This window comes from Argiope bruennichi, chromosome 11, assembly GCF_947563725.1.
Source record: "Argiope bruennichi chromosome 11, qqArgBrue1.1, whole genome shotgun sequence".
Classification (NCBI taxonomy): domain Eukaryota; kingdom Metazoa; phylum Arthropoda; class Arachnida; order Araneae; family Araneidae; genus Argiope; species Argiope bruennichi.
The window spans coordinates 15,878,508-15,906,468 of NC_079161.1; the positions used below are offsets into that span (position 1 = coordinate 15,878,508).

Consider the following 27,961-nt stretch of genomic DNA (forward strand, 5'->3'; position numbering starts at 1 on the left):
AAAAATCATTATTAGCCAAAAATCTCAAAAGTCATTTGGCGACGGACAAGAATTATTAATAAATATTTTAAGCGCCGTAGAAATCGACAAAATACCATTTCCATATTGCTATCCACAAAATGAAACTTATTGTATCATTTCTTAATGGCATTTATTTGTATTTTTCAAGGTAAAGCAACAAATACGAGGTATATTTAAAAAAATATCAGGAAATAACAAACACTAACAATACAACTCGTTATTATATGACTGTACAGATAATTCTTAATATTTTCTCACTGAATAGAAGTGCACGTACTATTATCATACTTAAATAAGTATCAAACTTTATAGTGTATATTAAATCCCATTATTGTAAGGCAAAAAAATCCTAAATTAAGTGAATGTCATGACATTACCGTACTGCTACAATACTTAAATAAGTATCGAACTTTATGGTACATATTAAATCATATTATAAGGCAAAATTAGTTGAATGTCATAACCATATTTAAATATCGATCATTATGGTACATAATAAATCACATTACTATAAGGCAGAAAATTCTAAATTAATTGGATATCACGGTAAGAATACATGATATATCCTTTTCACTGTTATAATGTTCACAAAACTAAGAAATTATCATTTAAACTTATGAATGTTTTCTAGATTTAGCGTTGAACAAAATAGCTTTTACAATAATATCTCATACATATCCATTTTACATTTTTTTATGGATAGTCTCATGAAGAAATGTATTTAACCCTTAACTGGGGACGTGCGGTCTGTGAGAGCGCTAGCGATGGATTTTCGGTCACCCCTATTCTATTTTTAGCTCAATGGAATGGATTGATCCTGTAGCTTCCTGTTTTGTGACCTTCAATACACGCAGCTGCTTTTTTTAAATAATTCAGCTGTTTCTTCGAGCGCGATATCTAAGACCGCATCTCCCTGTTAGTGTCCCAGTGATAAACAAGGCTTAGCAGATGGCGCTAAAATTTGGACCCCGAAATATCATCCAGTTTACTGATCCTTTTATGAAGCAGTGCTCCAGACACTTTTAAATGAAGCAGAAAGTGATTTTAGTCATAAGGATAATTGTACAGAAGAGTTTTCCGATGAAAGTTCGCATTCAACTGATTTTGATATGTATGTTCAAATATAATTAATATTTCTAATGATAACGTATTTTGAAAAATTTATAAAATATATTAATATACCATGATATATATATACAGAATTTATAGGTTGATTTTTATACTCGTTCTTAATCTGTATATTTAAAATGCCCTAGAAAACCGTGCGATGAAAGTCACACAAGCCGATAAAAAAAGAGCCAATTTTACCCATTGTCATTTCTTTTTATTTTTCATATAATTGTTGAATTTTAAATTATTATGTCTTCTATATACATTCATATATTGTGACAATAAATATGATTTAAAAAGTAAGATGTAATATGCTTTTTCAAGAATATTATTTATTGCAACATGTCATTTCAGAAGAAAATGTATGTTCCAACGCATTTACTTTTTTCAATGATAATATATTTTGAAAAATTTCGAAAACATATATATCAAGAAAAATATCTTCAAAATATGTTGGAAGTTTTTCATATTAATGCATTCATTAGAAAATTTAATTCGAGTGCAAATGAAATGCGGTCTCATAGACCGCACCTCCCCAGTTAAGTCCTAAAATTTCACCTCCCCAGTTAAGGGGTAAAATTATTCTGTATTTCTTGATTGGTAAGTAAGATTTCCTAATAAAGAATTTTTCTTATTTCAGATCCTGTGCCTGCAGTAGCATCCTACCCACATTCCAAGTCTTCCAATGTCTAAACGTCGCCCTTTCAGCATGATCTTCTTCCACAGGCGGAAGTCACTGATCGTCAAACTGATCCTCGTGGTCCCGATCACTTGGATCATTGTCACAACTCTGCTGAGCTTCACCGAGAAACTGGGCCTAGAGAAGGAAGTGGACGAGGTAGTGGTAGACGTGCCCAATCTAGTCATTGAACAAAACGCTGTCACGGTCAGCGGGGACAAATACGAAGGCAGGAAGCCGAGGCAGTCCATGGAGGAACCGCCAAGACTCTCCATCCTGCCACAGATTGTTATTCAGACGAAGCCAGAGGTAGAATTTAACTTGGGATTGATGCATGAGATTCATGCAGATGATAGACCCGATTTGGCGCAGTTGGCACCGCCAAGAGAACCCGAAGGACCTGGTGAAGGTGGTAAGCCCGTCGTGCTGGGGAATCTGACAGAAGAACAGCAGGCACTCGTTAAAGAAGGCTGGGAAAGAAATGCTTTTAATCAGTATGTTAGTGACATCATATCATTGCACAGATATCTTCCCGATGTCAGACCCAGAGGGTAAGTTTTTATGTTTGTTTTTTTAACATTGGGTATAAAATATAACACTGTTTAATAACCTCTTCGCGAATCAAAAAACAAGTTTTAAAAAATAATTTAATTTTATACTTTAATGATCATTTAAGACATTATTAAATCTTTGCTGATGAAGCTTTTCTTAAACTTGAAACATTGATTAGGTCAACTAAATATTTTATATTTTATTCAGTTTACAAACTTACTATTGTAGAAACCTTGAATTTTTCTTAATGATAATTTTAAAACAACACAAAATGGCTTAGTAATTACATTGAGGTAGATCTTTTCATTCGTATATGAACTTTTAATTGATTACCCTTAAAGCGAACTAAGCACACAAATATTTTACTTGAAATTGTTAGATATTCAAGCACTTCAATCTGTCCAAATCGTCAGTTCAGGAATAAACGAGAAATAATAATAAAAATATACATATTTTTAAATCATGTTATATGCTGAGAAACATAATAAGTTACTGAGTAGACATAGACATTTTGTATAACAGATTTTGTACAAAATTAGAATAAATTAAGTTGAAATCATTGGTTTTACGTATTTTGAAAAAACAAATACAATTTTTATTGTTTTATTTGTTTGTGAAGCTGGATTTGAAATTTTATGCTATTAAGGTTTTGAACTGCACCTTTAAAAATTTTTGCAATTTTAATATTTTTATTGCATTACTGAAAACACTTGCACTGTGATATGTACTTGTGTACTTTGAAATGTACTCGTGAAAAATTTATTTTTTTATGTTTCGAGCCTGCTGTTGTGAAAATGATGAACATTTTAAACTTTCAATTGTCGGTATGAAAAAATTGCACTTTTGAAACTTTGAATAGCTCCTATGAAAATTTTGCATTTTTGAAACTTTGAATAGCGCCTATGAAAATTTTGCACTTTTCAAACTTTGAATAACACACATGAAAATTTCGCACTTTTGAATCTTTGAATAGCACCAATGAAAATTTTGCTCTCTTGAAACTTTGCATTACACCCATGAAATTTTTGTATTTGTGAAACTTTGTATTACACCCATGAAAATTTTGCACTTTTGAAACTTTGCATTGCACCCATGAAATTTTTGCATCTGTGAAACTTTGCATTGCACCCATGAAAATTTTGCACTTTTGAAACTTTGCATTGCACCCATGAAAATATTGCTCTTTTGAAATCGTGAATTGCACCCATGAAAATGTTGCACTTTTGAAAGGCTGAATTGCACCCGTGAAATTGTTGCACTTTTGAAACTTTGAATTGCACCCGTGAAATTGTTGCACTTTTGAAACTTTGAATTGCAACCATGAAAATATTGCATTTTTGAAACTTTGAATTGTAACCATGAAAATGTTGCACTTTTGAAATTTTGAATTGTACCCAATGGAATTTTATACCTTTGAAATTTAGAATTGCACCCATGAAAGTTTTGCACTTTTGAAACTTTGCATTGCACCCATGAAAATATTGCTCTTTTGAAATCGTGAATTGCACCCATGAAAATGTTGCACTTTTGAAAGGCTGAATTGCACCCGTGAAATTGTTGCACTTTTGAAACTTTGAATTGCACCCGTGAAATTGTTGCACTTTTGAAACTTTGAATTGCAACCATGAAAATATTGCATTTTTGAAACTTTGAATTGTAACCATGAAAATGTTGCACTTTTGAAATTTTGAATTGTACCCAATGGAATTTTATACCTTTGAAATTTAGAATTGCACCCAATGAAATTTTATACTTTTGAAATTTTGAATTGCACCTGCAAAACGTTTGTAATTTTGAAATATTTAGTTGCGCTGTTGAAAGTTTGTGCGGCATATGTTAAAAGTTTTGCGCTTTAAATATCAGAAATGCACCTGTCTTTCTAAAAAAAAGTGGCACCCATGAGTATTATTGAGCTTTTCACTTGCCAAATTATATCTATGAAATGAATACACTTTTGAAACAAAGAATTACTCTTGTGAGGTACTCTATCTTTGAAAATTTGAACTGCGCATATGAAAATGTTGCATATGAAATACGGAATTGTACCTACAAAAATGTTGCACTCTTGAAACATTGCACCTATAAAAAAATATTGCGCTCTTGAAATGTTGCACTGCATCTTTAAGAATGTTGCACTTTGGATATCAGAATTGCACCTGTGAAGAGTACTGTATATTTCAAACAAAAAATTGCACCCGTAGAGTGTTATTGCACTTTTTTCTTATTGAATAACATATTTGAAATTATGTACTTTCTAAAATTTTGAATTGCACTTGTGAAAAATGTTGCACTTTTTAATCGCAAAGCTGAAATTGAAAGATGTTGCACTTTGAAAGTTAAGAATTGAAATCGTAAAAAAAAGTTATATTTTTCTATTTTGAATTGCACCTGTGAAATATATTGCACTCTGAAAATTATGAATTACACCTGTGGAAATTTTTTTTTCAGTTTTAAATTGCATCTGCAGAATATTTTGCATTTTTTGTGCACCTAAAATTTGGTCATTTATTTTAGAACTACTTTAACTGGGTTAATCTGTGTTTAACTCTTAATCTCGAGTTAGCACTTCAAGGACAGCCATCACATTTCGTCTTTTGATAAAAATAAAATTCATAATTGAAATTAGGGATGAAATATCACAAGTACCTTGTAATACTTGAGCGATTAAAAAAAACTGCTACCAGTTATGCATATTTTTTATAATGTATTTACTAATCATAACAGATTTTCATTCAACTTAAATGTCTATAACCTACATATCAAGAAACATTCATTTATATGAAATAGATGTTTCATTGAAATAATAAATTTTGGAAAATTGCAAATTTCAATTTTATTGAGCATATTTTCGATATTAAGATGTCTTTTCAAAACGATTATACTTTCTTTTTATAATGCTAAATATTTTTCTTAATGTATCAGTAAAATTAAAAAGCAGTTAAATTAAAGCAGATTCAAGAATACTCAGAACGTTTTATTATATTTTATGAAAACTTTTGCCCTTATGAAATCCTGTCAGTTTAGAATTAGGGATACGCTCCTTGTTAACTGCACATTACAGACTTATGAGTGTATCTAGTTTCACTGATTCAGTAGCAGGGTGATTGGTGATTAGAAACGAATGACCACTGTCCAGCAAGTTGCAGGTGGTTGATGATTAAACAAAATGACCACTGTCCAGCGAGTTGCATTACATTTTTTGGACAAATGGATGGACTCGTGCATAGAGAAAATCCTATTGTGTTATGGATTCCACTTGTCAACAATTAAGGCCCAGTCAGATGGCATCTCTGAAATGGTATGTGTTTTGAATGCTAGAATCTCAAGACTTCAATGGTTGAGGGAGATACTTATTAAATGAGATGAGTACTTAACTTTTATAGAATTATGCTTCAATTCAATGTAAAATGTAAAGTTTCATTACTGTTCTGTTGTTTTATAAAAATCACACGTACATTTATCATATAGTATATAAAAGCTCCTATCGCCAATTTAATTAACAGTTCGGAAATGAAGTAAGAAATTTAAATAAAATTGTTTTATTTTGAGTTTTGTCTACTTAAATAAAATTAATGAGTTAAAATTATTTAAGTTCCTTGTTTTCACAAAGCTTCATGCGTTTATAAAACATCGTTAACGAATGAATGTTGATTATGGGCTAAAACCATATTATCCTTTATAAACCTGTGTATGAAACCTGTTTGAATCTGAAAGTTGATTTAGCCTTTCCCGATCTCTGCATGTTCCACTTGAATTGAAAATAGTGATAAGAGTTTTGATTTTCATGTGATATCCCGCGGACAAATTTAGGGATTTCTTAAAAACTCTTTTATATGAAAGTTGATTTGGCAATATCTGTTATTTTTCTTCCACTAAGAATGAAAACAATGTTAGAAGTTTTATGGATTGAATTTTATGCAGATGTCTGGGACAGGTTTATTGATTTCTAGAGCAACTGATGTAATATGAAAGCTACATTTGTTTAAAATATCAATATACAAATCAACATTTTTTTCTTTTGTACAAGCAAACTTTGCCTAGCATAGTGTTTCACAATTTTTTAGAAAGAAATATCGACAGTATCGTAAGACAATATTTTGGAGAGTATTATAAACCTCTGTAAGGAGTATTTGAATATAAAAATTTCGAAAAAGAATTCTTAGATTTAATGTTTCTGCTAAAAGAATTTTAAAAACTAGAATATGAAAAGTGCTTATGCCAAATTGCGTAATAAACGCTTCTGGAAATAAAGGCTTTAAGATAAAATCAAGCATTAAGGAATGATATAATATTAAGTAAATATTTTTGCCGATTAACAACAGTATAACAACCGACAATGTAGATTTGAACTGTATCGTTTTGGAAAAAAGACAACAATTTTAAAGGAAATCGTCTCTAGCCTTTGAGAAAGTGTGAGAATTTACATCATAAAAGCTTTCAAGATTGTATTATTGATTGATTTCAAATATAAAGTCACTAAAACGAAGGATACATTTCATAGCTTTTTCTGAGACAAGAATTTATACTTTTATAATCATTTTAACTAATCTGTTCAAGTGAAACATTTTAAACTAAGTTCCAAAATCTTGATATTCTATTATTTTCTTCTGTAATTACGTAGCGACGACAAAATTAGAGAAAGCAATTTTCTCGCCAAAATTTCCGAGAAATATCGTAATAGCTTTTAAATGATTATAGGAGGACCGTCAAATATTATTATTTTTGAAACTTTCTGCACCACAATTAAAAACAGTGTGAAATGAGATAAAATGTTCATATAAAAGATTGGATGAAAAAAGTAGTTAACAATTAAGACAATTAAAAAAATTGAAAGCCGCCGTGGAATAATTGGATAAGAATACATAAGAATTAAAAATTAAAAGAATTTCCTAATTTCACACTATATTTTATCTAACTTTCAAATGCCAAAGCGATATTTAAATTTTATTTTCTATAAAATTGAAATCATCTATGTGATATAAATAAACTATTATTTTAATATCATAAAACATTATTATCGTGTGGCTTCAGCCTGGGACGTTAATATGGATTGGTTGAAAAATTATTTTTATATCTATGCACTGATGATAGCATTATTTTCTTCAAACATTCAGCAATGTCTTTTGACTAAAAAAAATGGAAGCTGCATTTCAGATTGGTTGAAAAATCAGGCTTATATATCTTAGAAACAGAGATTTATGTCATTTTTCTGAAATATAAATCTCAAAACTTTTAAAACCAAGTGCAACTACAAATATAGTCTGCCATCCATTTTATTTTAAAGCAAGATGGTCTTCTTCGACTTCTTCAGCTTTTTTCGAGAACACAAACAAAAATGAAAATATCTCTAGAGTTGAAATTGCAAGATACAAATATTTGAACAGCAATTGAGACCGAGTTAGTTCTGACTTTAGAAGTTCAAAAAATGTTCTTTTCTTTACAATACAATAGAAACATTCCACTCAAGTATTTTTATTTTCGGAGAAATATGTTATATTTTTCTTCTGTTGAACGCGAAGCACAAGAAGCAATTCAGTTTTACACCTACGACATTCGGTAGAGATTTTTTAGAAGTTTCTCATTTTTAAGTCACAAACAAAGCATTTTTGGAGCTGGAATAAAATGATATTTTTTATTATTTTTGAGTTGCAGATGGATTAGAAAAGGAAATAACTACTGGGATGAACACTGTGACAATAAATGTTACTTAAAATAAAACTGCCAGAAGACACGTTTTTTCTTTGAATACTCACTAAATATAGCACGTTTAAATAATCATAATATAATGAAGAGAATAAAATATGGATTTGATCCTTTTTAAATACGATTGAGTTCAAAATTGAATACAGAGGAACGATTTTTATTCTATGATCAAAATCAATTTAAATTGTATAGATTGCTGATTGAATGTCTGAATTATAATCTACCATTTTTTCCGGAGAATTTTTAAGTTAATATCATGCTTCACAGTTTTACAACCGTAAAAGCAAAATCCTTTTCGTATCTATATTTTCATGAGATATCTCAGAATGAACCAATATCAAATTTGTCCCAAATATTCAATGACTAATAGCAATATGTCACAGAAATCATTTTTTTCTTGTAGTTTTTAATTATTAAAGCAAATTCTTCCATTTTATACATTTTCCTAACTAGTTCTTTTTAATTTAATGTATAAAAAATTTTCAACTCATCACAAATCCAGAAAAGTATCTTTTAATGACGCTTTATCATTTTACGTTTTGCCCAACTGAATAAATTAAAATTATTTAAACATTTTCATGTTGTGCTAAAATATAATTCGAATTGATTATTTCATAAATAATTTTAATGGGATAGTTTTTATCCAAATAATTCAAATAATCTTGCGAAACTATTTTTAATAAAATAATGAGCAACTAAAAATTTATTTTCATTACATCTGAACAACATGAATATTATTTTTTAATTATTGATATTTTTTTTATTTTTGAAAAATTCCTTATCATAATTTTAAATAATTCTTATTGCTTCATTTTGCAGCGTTGCTGAAGGGTATGTTGATGTATTTTTTGATTTCTCTTTCACTTTCAGATCCAAATCTGTAAAGTGTAAGGGTTTTCCTTCTTGGGTTAAGGGTTTAATAGATTTTTTGTTTCTCTATCGTTGTTTTATTTCTTTTGTATAATTATTTCTTGCATTAAATGTAAAATTAATTGCAGGGTTGTTAAAAAACAAGAAGCAGAATTAAAATATTTATTTCTAATGAACGGCGATAGATAGAGACACATAGGGTGCTGACAAGATTGAGAGAAGTTCAGTTTGCACATTCAATATGAGTTCCTTTTTTTTTTATGGCATTTCCGACATTCCGACATATGGTTCCGACATTCATAATCCACTTGTTATGAATGTCGAATCGGAAGTTTATACCTAATTATTAAGATTGCTGGAGCAGTTCTGTTTTGCAATATTTGAGAAATGGCATGCATAGATTTTAAACGAATATCAAAACTTTGATTGCAAAATTCGAAACTTTCTGTGGCTTGTGGATTTTCTACGATTAAGTTGAGAGATGTCAGAATGCGTTCAACATTTTCATATAAAATGTAAAGACAACATGTGTTTTTCTCTTTGCATATGCAACCATCTGTTACGAATTTTTTTCGCCAAAATCTACCTACGATGAATTAGCGTTTTTCTTTGAATTAATAAAGATGCATACAGAAGTGTAACAATACATTCACTCGTTGTTGAACGTAATCAAATTGCACACAGCAATGTAACAATACATTCACTCGTTGAACGCAATCAGAATGCAGACAGCAGTGTAACAATACATTCACTCGTTGTTGAACTTAATTAAAATGCACACAGCAGTGTAACAATACATTCACTCGTTGAACGTAATCAGAATGCAGACAGCAGTGTAACAATACATTCACTCGTTGTTGAATGTGATCAAAGTGCACACAGCAATGTACAATACATTCACTCGTTGAACGTAATCAGAATGCAGATAGCAGTGTAACAATACATTCACTCGTTGTTGAATTTAATCAAAGTGCACACAGCAGTGTAGCAATACATTCACTCGTTGTTGAACGTAATCAGAATGCAGACAGCAGTGTAACAATACATTCACTCGTTGTTGAACGTGATCAAAGTGCACACAGCAATGTAACAATACATTCACTCGTTGTTGAACGTAATCAAAATTCACACAGCAGTGTAACAATACATTCGCTCGTTGTTGAACGTAATCAGAATGCAGACAGCAGTGTAACAATACATTCACTCGTTGTTGAACTTAATTAAAATGCACATAGCAGTGTAACAATACATTCACTCGTTGTTGAACGTAATCAAACTGCACACAACAATGTAACAATACATTAACTCGTTGAACGTTATCAGAATGCAGACAGCAGTGTAACAATACATTCACTCGTTGTTGAACTTAATCAAAATGCACACAGCAGTGTAACAATACATTCACTCGTTGTTGAACGTAATCAAAGTGCACACAGCAATGTAACAATACATTCACTCGTTGAACGTAATCAGAATGCAGACAGCAGTGTAACAATACATTCACTCGTTGTTGAACTTAATCAAAATGCACACAGCAGTGTAACAATACATTCACTCGTTGTTGAACGTAATCAAAATGCACACAGCAGTGTAACAATACATTCACTCGTTGAACGTAATCAGAATGCAGACAGCAGTGTAGCAATACATTCACTCGTTGTTGAACTTAAATGAAATGTACGCTGCATCGTATACTAACAATTGAATCCACCACAACTGCAAACTGGCTACTCCGACCCGTCTGAAGGCACACGGAAAAATCTGAATGACCGGACCAACGCAACAGCAACACTGGCGGGAACTTTGGTTGAGTCCTGAGGGCCATCATCCCTCACGGTACAACCTTTCCTTAAGAAAGTATGTCCCGTCATCAATGGGAGGAGCCAGACTCCCATCTTTTTGTGTACCTACAAGGGTGGGGAGAACCAACCACCATACCGGAAGTTTTTCATCCTCAATGACGATGTGTCTACCGTGGGTATTGCACCAACTGTAAATCTACTTATAACGAGGGTGTTTTTTATTAAAATTAAACGAAATGCAATTTAACAATGGATTTCTTCCTTGCATATTGCAAATCGGTTCTCTTTGATGTATCACCATTATCTTGTAAACGACAACAAGGCAATTTTACTGGGAATGTTATGCAAATAAAAAAAAATATCTACCAGTGCGATATCAAATGTGTCCCTACCTATTTTTGTCAATTAAAAATTTTATATTTTAAATCTGCTTCTTCTTTTTGAATAACTCTGCACTTTATAACGCATCAGCATTAAACTTTATGCATATTGTTGCCTACAAATGTTTATTTTGTTTAAAATTACGTTGTAGCAACAGTGCTTTACGTTAAGAACAACAGCATAAAAATCACAATACATAATCAAAATGTTTTATGCATATTTACTATTACTTTAAAAAAAATTCCGAAACTTATTTCATTAGCAAGAATGAATATAATTAAAAGCTCTTTATTTGGTGTTTTCTTCTAAAATATTACCCTAAGAACTATACCTTTCTATCATCATTCATGCAAAGACATAAATAGGAACTTCAAATTTATTTCCTCTTCCAATGCTTTCGTTACTGCACTTTTTCAGAACTTGAAAACCGTTGACCCGTAAACAAGTTCTTATAGAGTAAGATCACGAAGCTATAGAAGTATCAATTTGTGAATATAATAGAAGGGACCTGTGAGCCAATGCTTTATCATGATGAAGTACTTACGATCTTGATTTTCCTGATAGAGAGAAGTTTCGAATGCCAATAATCTCGAGTTAACCCCTTGACATACGAATTTATTTAACTCCATAATTAAATGGCACATCCTATTCTAGACAGTTAATGTCATTTTGATTCTTATAATAATATAAGGAGCATTTGAGATATTTATAAATGATTTTTACATTTTTAAATACTTAATTCTGTCGCTTAGTTGCAGACATAAAATTAAAAATTCAGTTATTCGATGTGCGCGTCAGACACGTCATTGTATGCGAAGGGATTAAGCATAAGTGCCGAATGTATATACCTATTGTGACTTGATCTTATGACAATTGTTGAACGAGAAAAGACAATGCATAAACATTTCGAAGATACTTAAAAACTTCAGTAATTTCTTGAGGGTAATAGTATATTTATGGCTTTAATTGATTGTGTCTTGTTTAAGCTGGTAGTCCTCTTAGAATTCTATTTTTAATAACATTTTCTGTTTATTATTTTGTGAATTTATTTATTTAACTATGAAAATATTTTGATATTTCCGATTATTTAGTTTTTCGTCACTTCTGCAATTGCTAATTAACTGAAGATTGTTAATTGACTATTAATTTTTTGTTGCCAATATGACGTCAGACTTTTTCTTTCGTTATCTCATGATATTGTTTGATGAAGCATTACAAGCCACACAGAGAGATCTTTTGAAAACTTCCACACTAAGGCAAACTGTATATTTAGTTTCGTCACGATACAGAACTTTGATTAACAAAATTTGACACTAATCTACTTTTTTGGAGTCATATATATGCTGACTTTTCATTAGTTAGTCTATATCATCAATGGATATAGCAGCCATATATTGTTACATTGTAATTCTGCTTCCCAGCACGGTTAGTTTTATCACCGGAAAGACTGATTTACAATCATCTGCATTGGATGTTGCTCGAGTGCCGAGCCAGTAACAACAAAGCTTGGCGACAAACTTGGCGACCATTTGGCGATTTTGGTGGTAAAATAGATGATGATGGTGTCGTGTCCGCGTTACCACGGAAAGGGAGTGCTGTAGCTTCTGAGGGTAAAGACTCCCTGAGCACCCGAGGGCAGAAGTCTGACTTCCAGTTCATGAAACTCGCACACATTCGCTTGTACAACCCCTTTTTACAGGGGGCACATTCGCACACCTCACAGATAGAACACAGATGAAGAACAACCATGCCCGAACCGGGATTCCAACCCGGGTCGCCGGTAAAATAGATAATGTCGGAAACTTCAAGAATTTTAAAGATCTTGCCATTAGGAACCGAGATACGCCTGTTTGGCCTAGAAGATTCTCGATCCGCCTCCCGGGAACTATAAAAGGACGGCAGTTCCAAGTTGAAAGCAGTGTTTTGAGTTCAACTCTGGTTAATAGTTGAACGAGCTCTCTCTCCTTGAGTGCTTCGACTGGCTGATCGCCGTTGTGCTATTGCGTACTGCTGTGTGTTGCTTGTGTGCATCTTCTGCTGTGTATTTGTCTGCGTATCATTGACTTCGTGATAAATAAAGTCGTAGTTTGTCACAGAGGCCTGTTGCATGTGCGTCTCCACACAACCACTACATGGACTTACAGGCGTAACTTTATTGACTTACAGGTGAAAGTTCCGTAACAATATGCATAGTAAAATTTGGTCCAAAATTTGATATGGGTGTGCAATCACACTAAAAATGAAATCATCCTCCAAATTTTAAAAATCTATCGTATTGAACTTAAGAATTATGCTGTTTATATTCATACAAGCTGAATGATAGACTTTCCATTCGAGGGGAGTTATGATATAAATACAATATCACAAATTTCTTTCGCCTGATTTCTTTTCTCTTTGAATTATCGTACAGACTAACAGACAGACAATTGCAGAAATCTTTTTTTTTTGTCTACTCCTATTATGTATAATTTATTGAGAATATTAAAATATCTGAATTTTTTTGGAGGATCACAACATTATTTTTTGTATGACCATTTTGTAAATGAAATCTCAAAAATTGAAAACAAAACGAACGTTTATATTTAAAAATTAGATAATTAATAGTATCCGAAAAAGGTTTAAGTTATCACTCGAGAAAATATTTCCTTATTTTCTAATAAAGCAGCTATTCCTCTCCTCGCTTCCACAAAAAATTCTGAACCTTTTTGCTAGGTTATGAACGCCATGAATACTCAGATATTTATTTTCAGAGTCTCGTACATGAGAGTCATGGTCTTTGAAGTGTTGTAGATAAATCAGGTACTTGTGTATTATTATCCTCATATTGTTGGGAAGACTAATTATAAAGAAGCAAATTAGGACATTATCTTTGGCGATTAATTGTTATAATGCGGTTAAAACATAAAGCTTAGCCGGGGTCCTTGCATAGGGGTAGCACATCTTCCCCGTGATCTGGGCGTCAGGGCTTCGAATCCCGGTTCGGGCATGGTTGTTCTTCATCTATGTTCTATCTGTGAGGTGTGGGAATGTGCCCCCTTCCCCTTAAAAAGGGGTTGTGCAAGCGAATGTGTGAGTTTCATTCTTCATATGAGCTAGAAGTCAGACTTCTGCCCTCGGGTGCTCAGGGGTGTTTACCCTCAGAGGCTACTGCACCCCCTTTCAGTGGTAACGCGGACACGGCATCATCATTATAATCATCATCATCAATACATAAAGCTTTGAGTTTATATGAATGTGAATATACAGACTGATATACGGTGAACTTTTGATTTATGTAAGTTCATATTTGATACAAATCTATAGTTTATAAGGTTCTCCTTTTTGTTATCAACTGCATGCTGCTAGCAAGCAATAAGACTCAAAATTCGAATTTGTGTATTACTAACTAACTGCTGGCTAGTAATAGTCACGGAGAAACAATTTTAATGTTCGATATTTGGTGATGAATCTCTGGCATGCAGTTAATGCTTAACAAATTTTATTATGTTCAAGCTATTGCATTTTTCAGTTATTGAGCTTATATGCATATGAAGATACAGACGACCGACGGACGGTTAACAGTTTGACAGATGTAGTTTCAGATTTGATATAGATATACAATTTAGATGCTAAGTGTCTGAACTAAATTTTACCTATCTAGATCTTTCCGTTTTGTGGTTAACAGTCGATCGCATAAAATTTCTCTGATTTCGTCGAAAAGTGGATAAATATCTACAAATTCATTGTAAAGATCATAAACCAAATTTCATCCATCAAGCTCAGAGTAATTTGAATTATCGTCTTCACAGATATACAGACATAACTCCAGAATTGTGTTTTTCATACTCGGGATTGCCTAAAATGTAACGATTTGTCAGTCTCGATTTTTTTTTTTGAAAATTACAATAATCTTCTACCGTATGCTTTGTATATAAGAAAGTGAGACAAGAAAGTTTCCAAATAATTTTTCATTTTAGTCATTTTTCCTAAAATTTATACACCTTGCTAATACAACATATATAATTGAAAATGAAAATACATTTTACTTTTTTGAGAAACACATTCATAATATTATTTATTTTTCTTATTTGTTTAGAATTTCATTTTAAGGATTAAATAATCCCTACTTTAAGTAATAAGTAATTACACTAATGCACTTTTGGTTCTTACCTTACTCGTGCAATATGTTTTTGCTATTTGAAAAAGACTTGAACTCTTACAAAAACACGCAGTTCTCCTTGTAACAAAAATAATATTGTTTAGCAAACGATTTGTTTTCTCAAAATGCTTTTGAGACTTTTTCTAATTTAAATAAGAGTCTATGCGGCAGGATTTAGTTTATATTATGCTCTTTTTGATATTCTTTAGTCTCGCAAGATTATTACTTTCATTAGGAAATAGTTAATTTTGTTAAGTGAAATGTGTTGTGCTGTAGTTTATTAGAGCTGTTTAGAATCCAATGATGAACAAGGAATCTAACGTTTTTGTTTATTAATCTACTAGTGCTAAATTATTTAATCTTTTTGCACTCGGGTACCATCCAAGATGATGCCAAATTTAGACGTTTTTTTCTTTATTTTTTTAATTGTGAATGTTAAAATACCCACAGAGTAGCAAGAAAGAACAGATTAATTTTTCGAGGAAATTCAATTAAAAAAAATAATTATAAAAGTAATGATATTTTAAATCTAATTTCAATTTAATTAATTTCCAAGTTTTTATCTTAATTTAGCCCATAGTAACTTCATTCTAAAAATATTCTCTTATTTCGTGATCCAATTCCACTTTCGGTTTAATTAATTCCTCTGTAAAACTAATTCGCCATCAGTATTACGCATCAAATGAAAGTGATACCTACGGTGCCCGTGTAAAGGTGTCACCACGTGTATTGAATTGGCGCGTGGCCAGAAATCTTATGTTATATAAGACTAGTAATCATTTGTTTCGGCTCTTTTTGCCTTCTTTTTTACTTCTGCTTTTGTGGCGCACTGCGTCTGCTTGTAAATAAATTGTTTTCCCGAGATGGATATTAAAGAGAGAATAAAACGAAACTAAAAATACAACGTCTCGTCATGTCTTGAAACCAGCATTCTGCTGCAAATAAAAAATGTTACATATTATTTAGCCGACAGGATTCGAATAATATTATATATATATTGGAGCAATGAACAAGCCCTTGCATTAAGTAAATAATTATGCACCAGATTACTTTTCCGAGAGCAAAAATTTAAAATTACTTAATTTTTTTCATGAATATTAATCTTTCTTTGGTCAACTTTATTCTATATTATTAACCCTTTTCATTCGAGAGGTGACTCGTCGTCACCATTCAAGGCTTTATTTATCTATTTTTCAATTTTGATCGTTAAAAACGTCTATAGAGTGGTAAAAAGTCATAGATTAATTATTCGTGGAAATTCAATTTAAAATAATATATAATATTTGGAGCAATAAATAAGACCATGTATTAAATGAATATTTATGCATCGAATTACTTTTCTGAGTTTAAAGGATTGAAAAAGGGGTTTATTTTGATTTGTTTTTCCACTAATCTAACTTAAAATTACATAAACTGATGATAAATTAAATATATCTTTCGTCTACATGAAAGAATTATTCATGAATATAATCTTCTTTGAAAACTTAAATTTTATAATTATGCATAATTCCATATTTACATAGTTCCAGAAACAACATTCTTAATTTATTAACTTTAGTAAATCTTAAGCTAACAATGCGAAAACCTAATTTTAAATTCCTTTCAAACAGTCTAAATGATGCTGTTATGCAAACTGACGGAAACCCGATAAATAATACCGAAATCCTTTAATAAATTAACACACGAGTAAATTTTCTTAATTGTCTTCCAGCATTAATTAAATTAAATCTTAAACAATCCAATTTACTTCCAGTAAACTGAGTTTAAATTAACTATTTTAATTTTAATGCTGAAATGTGGACTAAATCTTTATTCCTAATCATGTATTATTGTTGCCCTAAATACAATAAATATTCTAAATGAATTTTTAGTCACTAAGTTAAATACTTGTCAACACTTTTATGTATTGCAAAACTAATTGCTAAGAAGTAATAGCGGAATTTATTATTTTTGTATTTATTGTGCACTCCCGATTATCTGGTTCGCGACTATCCGGCTTCAGTACTATCCGACCTAATTTTCTGTATCGTAATTAATTGAGGAAGGCTAGTCACTGCATTGGCAACATTTCCTCGGCTTTGGAAGCGGGCGTATGCTATGATCCTCCTACGTGTCGTGTACAAAATATGACTGGAAAAGAGCAGCGTTCTGCTCGTCGTTCATTGTTTCGTCAGTGTGTAACGGACCTCAATTATTGCAGCAGTTCCTGTTTATAACAATACATGATTCGAAGATTCGAAACATGAATATTAATCTTTTCCGTACGTACATGATTCGTAAATTATTCTTGGAGTATACTTAATGCTTTTTAAGTGTTCCACAGCGAAATGTACAGAATTCATGTTAAAATGTGTACAGTTTATATCCTTAAACTTATTTCGTGTCTAATAAATTCGTGCAACGCAGTATAAACATATATAAACTACCAGTACAGAGCCTTCTATTTTAACTTGACACGTTACCGGCAACTGCTTCTATGATAAACTGGGCCACATTCACGTTCTACTTGACTTGAGATCAATGCAGGGGCTTAGTACTGAATAAGGAGCGTGAAAATATGTATTGGCCAGTGAGTTTTGGTATAAAAACTTTGTCTTTTGGTATTGGTGGACAGAGAAAAGAGTTCATAGAACTACGTCTTATCCAGCTTTTTTGTTATCCGGCCTGTCCTTCTGCCACATTAAGCCGGATACTCGGGAGTGTACTGTATTTATAGATAAAGAATTGATCCAATTATCCATATATAAAAAATACTTATGAAAACAATGAATCAGTCACCCAATTCCAATAACTGGTCTTATTTCGCCCATTTTTATCTCACAGAAAAGCTTATGATGCTCAGATAATCATTAACTGGCCTCTCACCGCCGCCTATTTTTGAGATAAATCTAGAAAATATTTCTTCACTCCACGTTCTCTATATCAGTTACAGACCATGGTGGCCTGGTGGTCATTTCTGGGCTTTGAGACAGGAGATTTCCAAGTTTGTGAACCAATTTCCATCAAATAACCATTGTATAGGTAAGATTGGTACACGTTAAATCCGTCCTACTGGTACAAGTTAATGTCCTCCCACTGGTGTGTGAAGAAGTTTAAAGAGGAGAAGCTGGCTCGTGTGTCTTTCTCGTCATCTGTCTGCGATTCAAAATTACTAAGTCCGTCCCAAAATAGCTCTAATGTTGTTTTAAAATGGGTCGTTACTATAACTAAACTAAACTAATTTATGTCAATTAACTAGTGTGAATCCCCCAATCACATTTATAGTACCGGTTTAAACCATTTGAATTTCATGTGACCCCTAGTTACTTCATTTAATTGGTTGCTTAATTTGACAATTTTTAAAACAAATTTAACCATACAGAATCCATCTGTGTTTACTGTGAAAATACAATTTAAAATCAATCTTTATTATTCTTATAAATAGTTCGTCAAAGTTGTTTGGTCTTAATGTGGTAGGTGAACAGCTGATCGCTGAAAGCGGCTATTCAATTAAAAAAATAAAACTAACGCTATAATTACACGGTCTTTTGCTACCCGATATTATGAATACATTAAAAATTGATAGACGATTCAACGAAGAGATGAAAAATCGAAACACGATAGTACTGATACATGAAAAATCGATACACGATAATGCTGACACATGAAAAATCGATACACGATACTACTGACACATGAAAAATCGATACACGATACTACTCATACATGAAAAATCGATACACGATACTACTGACACATGAAAAATCGATACATGATACTACTGACACATGAAAAATCAATACACGATACTACTGACACATGAAAAATCGAAACATGATACTACTGACACATGAAAAATCGATACACGATACTACTGACACATGAAAAATCGATACACGATACTACTGACACATGAAAAATCGAAACATGATACTACTGACACATGAAAAATCGATACACGATACTACTGACACATGAAAAATCGATACACGATACTACGGATGCATAAAAAATCGATGCAGATACTCCGAATGCATGATATGCATTACTACGAATGCATGAAAATTGATGCACGATATTATGATTTCAAGAAAATCAATGTAACATGCTATAAATACATAGAAAATCAATACGCGATACTACAAATACATGGAAAACCAATACTCGATGCTACAAATACATGAAAAATCATTGCACGATACTACCACTATACGATACTATGAACACTTTCTAATATTGAACACTTCATTGCTTATAGCATCTTGCGGCGGAACTTCGATTTATCAGCTTCCAATATCAAGCGTCGAACATTCGCGTTAGAAAACGTTCGGACGGTTGTCGGTTTATACATCAAAATCAAAAGAAGTCTCAGACATTCATAACTAGCAATTCATCTGTTGGGACGTTCGTACGAGTCATTTCAGTAAACAATCATTTTTATGTCACATATCTTACATTAACATATTTGGGCAAGGGTTTACAGCTTTGGGACAACAGTAACAATATTTACTACCTCTCTATCATCCACTGGCCCGCTCAAATCACCAAACGTCCTATAAAGTTTAGTTGTATTACATTTGCACTGAAGAATCATTTCCTTCAAACTTTGGATCAAAAGTTGAGATTTAACACATGCTATTGCGCCGCTTTCACCTCTCATTGAGTTAAAATAAATTTATGAAAAAGAGATTTTGGTGTGTCGGTAGACAAATCGTTGTCTCCTCTGCCCCTGTTTATGTTGTTTATGTCAATTCAATGTGATGGTTGAAGTGTATGGTAATTAATAAGAAAAATTGCATTTTAGTTTGAAAATTTATGCAGTAGTTGTTTTGAATACATGAACATGCCTTGGCCACTTGTGTTAACAAAAGATTTCAAAACTATTGTTTAATCCTGTACTGGCTCAAAATAACCTTTTTTTTATATATTTAATTAAAACTAAATATATTGCCATAACTGGAAAATCTCATAAACTTTATAAGATACAGTCTATGAGTTTTCCTTCATATTAGATGGATTGTAATTTTTATTATAGTCTAATTTATTACAAATCACTTTATATATATGTAATGATATTTAAATTTTAACTTCAATTTAATTAATTTCCAAGATTTTATCTAAATTTAGCCCCTAGTAACTTCATTCTAAAATATTCTCTTATTTCGTGATAAAATTCGACTTTCTCTACTTAATTAATTCAAGAGAAGCTTTGTAAAATTGCTTAATCAGCTAAACGCCAATACTTTCACACGCTCGGCGTGAAGGGGTAAAAAATGTCCAGTAAGCACATTCTTTCTTAAAAAGTCCCTGTGTTTCCCTTACATGTGATGGACAGGCGTCAGAAATCCCTATCAGAATCTTATTAATATATTAGCACTATAAAGAAATATTTTCCCTATCAAAATCATAGGTTATATAAGGCGAGGGATAATTTATTTCGGCCCTTCTTCCCTACTTCGGCTTTTGTACTGCGATGTGGCGGACTTCTTGTCCGCGTCTCTGCTTGTAAATAATAATGCTTTCCCGATGGATATTAAAAAGAATTTAAAAAATCTCTTCAATGTTTTCAAACTGCATTCTGCTTCACATAAAATAATGCTTATATATATATATAATATATAATTATAATATAGTAACCAATTCTAAAGTAAGAAAAAGTTTGAAAACGAAACTAAAATGAAAACGAAACAAAACAGTTTCGAAATCGCAACTAAAATTTATTACCTATTTAAACTAAAACCAAAAAGGAACTTCATAGTATTTAGAGAGCGCAATTGCAGCTACTTCTAAAACACAGATGAATTGATACTAAAGTATTAGAATCAAGTTAATAGGAAAAACAAAAATCAAATAAAAATTAAACCAAAAAAATTATTAAAAAAATATTAAAAAAGAATCCGGCCTGAAGACTTTTTCAAGGGTCACCCTCAGGCAGGGATTCAAATAAAGGGATTTTTTCTGTGAGGACATACAGACATAAGTCTAATAATGATTCCTCGTGACCCGAAAATCCCCTGAAATTATGCTCAAGAGATATACCATTTTAACAGAAAGGAAATACAAAATAACAAATTAGAAAAAAATAACCACAAAGTAAAAATACAATAAAAACAATAACAATAAAAACAAAAACAGCATTAAAATTAAAATTAAAAACGAAAAGGCCAGGACATACCATCCAACAGTGAAGGAAACTTTAAACAATCGATTGTAATTTCCTGTTTTAAAAAAAGTTAACGGTAAATTATGTAAACAGAGGTAGGCACCCAGCGCCATCTATTGAGTGATCCAATATGCAAGTAAAGTTCTATTTTTATTTAAGCCAAAAGATTAATCCCAAACCATACCTTGTTTAATTAAAAAATTGACATTACAGTAATTTCTAGGAAAATCATTTTTAATTAAATTTTTAAGGAGGATATTTGATGCTTCAATATAAGAATTTTTATTATTGCAAACCCTTTTGATCCTGTTAACTTGTGAGAAAATTAGATTTTTGAAAATTTTAGAGTTTAGATTGGAATGGTAGTTACATAGTTTTGTTATTTTAAAGTTGAAATCATCCCTTTTATCGTATATACCAACTATTGTTTTATCATTAGCAATTTCGATTTTTAAATCCAGAAAGGTAGCCTCAAGTTGATTTTTATTTGTATCTTTTAGAATTAAATCTTTTGGATAGCAATTAGTAATAATATTAGTATTGTCGAAGTTAATCAAAAGTAGGTCATCAATATATCTCCACCCGTTTATTAAATTATATTTAATTATTTTTTTCTCATAGTAATGCAGGAAAATATTAGCTAAAGCACTTGAGAAAGCTGTCCCCATTGGAATGCCTTTTTATTTGATTTTTCTTTTTCCTATTAACTTGATTCTAATACTTTAGTAATTATAATATAGTATATGGTCTTTAAAACCACATCTAATATATAAAATTATCGTGTCACAGTTTTCGTTGCCATACTCCTCCGAAACGGCTTGACCGATTTTGATGAAATTTTTTGTGCTTATCCGGTATCTATGAGAATCGGCCAACATCTATTTTTCATCCCCCTAAATGTTAGGGGTAGTCCATTATTAATTAAAAACTAACTTTCCCGCCAAAAAAATCTTCCATTTTTCCCAACGCCAACTTTTCCGCCAAAAAAATCTTCCATTTTCCCCATCGCCAAATAAGTAAGGCATCAGTTGTTTTTTTCTCCCAACAGTAATTAGGCTAGGGTTAACATTTTTCGACGGATTATTTCAAACGATTCTGTTTATTTTCTTAATGTTTTATGCATTTAAAATTAAACATTGTTAATTAATCCATGTTTCACATTCATTCTGAAGTACTTTTGAATTAAAATAACACAGAATAAAGGAAATTAAAAATGTCTAATCTGCATAGCGTTACCCCAACTGGCGTAGAAAAATTTACGCATTTGCGTTGACGTAACTGGCGAAGAAAATCCACGCATGCGCATTGTTCTGATTGTTGGCATGACAACCAACGGACGATTTAAATTATTTTTAGGTTAGTTGCATGCTTTTGTAAGTAAAATGTATTTATGTTAGTTATATATTTTTTGTATATGCTTATAGTTTTAAGTACATCGTTTTTTAAGTAGATTTTTTTAAACCTGTTTTCGACCGATTATTTTAAACGATTCATTTTATTTTCTTAGTGTTTGATGCATTTAAAATTAAACATTGTTAATGAATCGATCTGTTCATGATGAATCTGAGAAATTTTTGTTGACAAATTCTTGAGATATTACATAAATTAAGAAAGATATTCTTTAGTGACCATAAAGTTTAAACGCTCAGTGACTCTATTATCAGTAATCATATTATTAAAAAAAATGCTTTGTTTCAGTAAAAAATATTATATTAATTGCAGATTAATCATTTACACTGTAATTTAAAGCATAATTTCTACGAGGGGTAACAGAAAATTAGAGAGATATATATCACGCTATAACTGAAGGCCTTTATAATATTATGAGTGAATTATATGACTATCAAAATTTGAAGTTTTAAAATATTTTGCTGAAGAATCTATTAAAGTTGGAATTGCGTAAAATGTTTAATGGTACGACCGGAGTTTTATCCCCTGCTTGGCGAAATTTTTAAAAATCGCAAACAACGGCCTTGCGAAATGTTCAAAAGCAAAGAAGCAGATGTTCAATTATAGTGCATAATAAAGATTGCCAGCTTTGGTGCGTTATCGCAACTTGGCGAAGAAGGGGGTTAAACTCCGGTTAAACCTATTTAATTATTAAAATTTAAACGAACATTAAGATTGGCGAACCGGCTGGTCGCCAAAGGCGGCTAGTCTTTATTATAAATTAAAAGATAGGTCTTTTTTAAACGCTTGACTGCTTTGCCCGAGTGCCATACGTGCATCGATTTATCGAATTTTGATGGCTGTAAGCAAAATATATACCATTCATAACGATTATAATTCAGTATTAAATTTATTTCGAATACATAGATGAGTCAAGTATTCAATGGATTTCCATTTGAATCAAAATAAGGAAATAATCCCAAAATAGAAGATGTCATCTTATTTGATAGTAAAGAAAATAAAGCGGTTAAGTGGTTCATATGAATCCGAATTTTTTTTCTGATTTTGACGAAATTTGGTGCCTTGCTTTTCAGGGCAAGAGAAGACCGCCGTTAAATTTCCAAAATCCGAAAGTTAAAGTATAATTTAGTAAAATATTAAGCACATGTTTGCCGTGTTTCCTCCATATTATCTCACAGACATAACGTTTAAATTGTCTTAAAAAAAGATTGTCTAAAAAAAAAAAAAAAAAAAACCTCTATGATAACAGAAATTTAATTTTCTTATTATGATTTCATAATTTTATTTTTCTAATTTTAGTTAATTTTAAATTGACACACAATCCATAACTATTTTCATCACAATGATAAAATTCAAACTAATTTCATTCTTCCATGAAATTATTCAATCACTCATTTTTGCCAATGATAAAATTTAAATTTTAAACTTATTAAATTTGGATATTAACTCCGAAATAGGATTTTGACTTCCGGTTTTATTTTTATTGTATTCACATTTTGATTGCGCGTGCAATAATTTGTAGCAGACGATTTCATTATATTTGTTTTTTCAGTATTGTTAAGTAACAACATAAAATTAAATACGTGAATCCCATATTACTAGTTTGTAATCAGAAATGTCAACATTCCCTGCCGAATCACTGCTTGCCACGAACAGCTAGTTAAAATACTTTAAAAGTAATATTTATTCTTTGTATAAAAATGCTATTATAAAATCTTCAGTGACAGTAGCATGTAACACAAAATGATATTGGTCATTTTGTGTTATTGTTACGAAATTTCCGGGGTTCGTTTGGATAGTGGGAGTTATATGGTGTGGAGAACACTCAATCACCAGGCAGCAGTAGAAAATAAAACAACGACGTTTATTTACACGAAGGCACACAGGACAGCACAAAGACGACAACTATAAACAGCACAAAAGACGATTATCTTCAGCCGAGACGTGCAGCATACACAGCAGCTCTACTCCGTCGCTGCTCCGCTAGTCCCTGGAAGACGAGTTCTTCACCGTCGCTTCCGATTACTCTTCGACTCCACTGGTCCACGACTCGACTCACCGCTCTGGTTCGACTCTTCTCTTTCGCTTCCGAGTACTGAATTCACCACTGGTTCACACTACCACTACTCGGCAGCGGCAGGACTGCTTCCTTTTATAGGCATCAGGAGGCGGGGCTAGAAGCCTCTCAACCAATCAGGAACGTTCGAGGCGTAACTCTGTTCCTACTGGACGGAACGGGAAAATTCTCGATGTTTCGGGTATAATCTATGTTGGCGCCAAAGTCGCCAAATTCATCGCCAAGTCGCCAAATGGTTGCCAAGTTTGTCGCCAAGCTCTGGGATCTCTTATGGAACCCACTATGCTGGGAAGCCGCATCACAGGTTCGTAACAATATATTATAAAATTGTAAACACTTAATTTTAGAAATTTAAAAATATCATCTACCAAAAAAAATGACCAAGCCTTTAAATCTTTTTATAAAATATTTTTAAGTAGTAATAATAGTAGTAATTTTAAATACGATAAAAAGTTTAATAATGTTATTCTCATAATAATGTGTGTGTGTGTCAGAAATTGCTTACAAAATGAAATACACACGTCATAGTCATATTTTAAAAGCATTTTTAATATGACGTCACAATTATTAATTTTATGACGTCATAGCCTTTTAACAAATAGAACATTCATGTCGTCAATCATGCATCATTACGTTGTGATATTCTTTTATTAATATACCAACTTTTTTGCCATCCATATTATTGACTCAATTCTTACAATTCTTCAATCGAACTTTTAACCAAGTCCATTTTTATCTAGATCGACCCTCTGGTCATCTTTTATTCAAATTATTCATCCGCTAGAAACAGTTGATGAATTCAGTGGACGAAATTATTTATCTCATTCCACTTGGGCTAGGGAAGTGTGGGATTCGATTTCCATTCCGTTCCCAGGGCGGCTTACTTTCCTCACAAAATTAAGTTATGAGTTTGACTCACTGTCCCCTGGCTGGTTTGAAAGGCACGGGATTAGAATGGATGCATCCCTAAAGAGTAATTAGCGAGAAACAACTCCATCTTCGTAGCAGTTTTCTGTCATGGATCGCTTTCGTCCTAAGTATCGGCTGTCTTATTTCTGCAATTCCCTTTCCAGTCGCAAGAGATAGACACAGAAATGCTATTAGTTTCACGTGGCAGCTCTAACCTGGAGGCTTTTGTTAGAGTGATAGACTTTGATAGGAGGAAATCTGCGCCGGTTTGTTCTAGATACGCCATATCTAAGTGGCAGTTCCATTTAAGAAGATGAGGAGAAGATGGTCAGTGTTCGATCAGATATAATCGAATGTTATTACGGCAAAGATAGTATATCCGTAAATATAAATTCTGCATTGCTTATCACTAGGTTTGTGGACATTTCTTATACCTATCTCACCGAACACACGCCAATTTAATGCATGAACAAATACATATATCTAATACTATGTTTTTGAAAATTTTATATTCTCTTCTAGACATATTTAGATGATAAAGAAGGTCTTTTTGTCAAAGTAGTATAAAATTGAGTTTCACAATAATATTAATAAGTAAAAAAATAGTATTTTTTTTCAATACTGGAACTAATAGCGACTACCACTTTCAAAATGCTTCGCACTCTGACACAATTCACATTCTGCTTTCCGTTCTTTCTACTGTTGCTTATCGGGCTTGTTTTATTTGAGATAAAAGAATCGAGGTACAGTCGGTGCAATCATATTTATTATTTTTTGTAATTTTTGCATGGGCAAAACTAATTTACTAAAAAATTTATTTACATTAAAATCGCGTCAAATTGACGCAAATCCGTAGAGATAGGTATGCCAGATAGAGAATTTCAATATTTCTAAACTTTTGAAGAAAATAGACTTCTATATTTATTTACCTCATTCAACGGATAAAATTCAGTACAAGAGATGAAATAAAAATGCGAATTGTTTTGGTAATTTTTCTAAAAAAAAATTCCAAATGCGTCAAAATGACGTGTCCCATAAACCTAATGTAATATACAAGTGACATTTTTAAAATGATGGCGTTATTTTAATAGGCTCCTTCTGCAATAAAATTTAAAGTAGCTTTTATGATATAAATATTTCTTATAATTGATGAAATATCACCAAATATACGGTAATGATTAGATTGCAAACCTTTTCCTGGCAGGAGGTCCTGGCTATATCTTAAATTTTGATACTGACTGAAATATGTATCAAAGAAACTTATTGTTGTTGTTTCTAATGGCACTTGCCATGGACAAGTTCGCTGACGAAATCAGTGATTTTTAGCCGAGGGTGCGTCTCTTGTTTTTTAGTAGCGTCAACTAGGGCCAAGAGTACGTCTTAACTACTCACGCATCACATTCGCTTGCACAGCCCCTTTTTACAGGGGGGCACATTCACACATCTCACAGATAGAACAGATGAAAAACATCCATGTCCGAACTGGGACTCGAACCCAGGACAACCAGATCACAGGGAAAACGCGCTACCCCTATGCCAGGACGCCGGCAAGAAACCTATACAGATTAAATTAATATAACAATGTTTAAAAGTTAAAGAAAGTTACTTTCTCGAAACCATTTTGCATAAATACTCTTTAATAAGGCTATTTTACTACCTCCCATCATATGAAGATATAGACCTTAGAACAAGGGGCCTGTGAGCAGGTGCTCAGACTTTTGTTTTTAGAATTCAGCATATGAGTTTTATGCTTCTTAATTTAATAAAGAAAAACGAATATGCATTTTGGGTGCCTTTATTTCAATCGCTTTAAATCAAAATTTGACACAAAACTGCAAGATTATATACTAAGTTTCCTATATATAACTCGCTGCGTTTTTAATTTATGTTTATAAGGATACTGAAATATAAACCGATAGGTCAAGCTTTTCACAGAATTTGTTCAAAATGGGATACGAATCTACACTTTAGATGCTAAATTTGCTCACCGGACTTTAAATCTACACTTTAGATGCTGAATCTGCTCACCGGACTTTATTCATCTACACTTTAGATGCTAAATCTGCTCACCGGACTTTATCCATCTACACTTAGATGCTAAATCTGCTCACTGAACTTTATCCATTTATTTATTTATTTTTTATGATTATTGTGTAAATTTGTAAAA

The 27,961-nt window shown here is 31.9% G+C and overlaps 1 protein-coding gene across 4 annotated transcripts in view; it reads left to right on the forward strand.

Annotated features, from left to right (window-relative positions):
* Positions 1–27,961, forward strand: part of LOC129956867 (putative polypeptide N-acetylgalactosaminyltransferase 9) — an 881,963-nt gene that overhangs the window by 616,282 nt on the left and 237,720 nt on the right. For 3 of the 4 annotated variants that reach the window (XM_056068829.1, XM_056068827.1, XM_056068828.1), the window contains 2 exons: positions 1,772–2,361; positions 8,885–8,896. In XM_056068829.1, the coding sequence (XP_055924804.1) occupies positions 1,817–2,361; positions 8,885–8,896 (557 nt within the window). In that variant the 5' untranslated portion in view covers positions 1,772–1,816. The remainder of the gene's footprint in view (positions 1–1,771; positions 2,362–8,884; positions 8,897–27,961) is intronic. The other variant, XM_056068830.1, reaches the window with a different exon arrangement.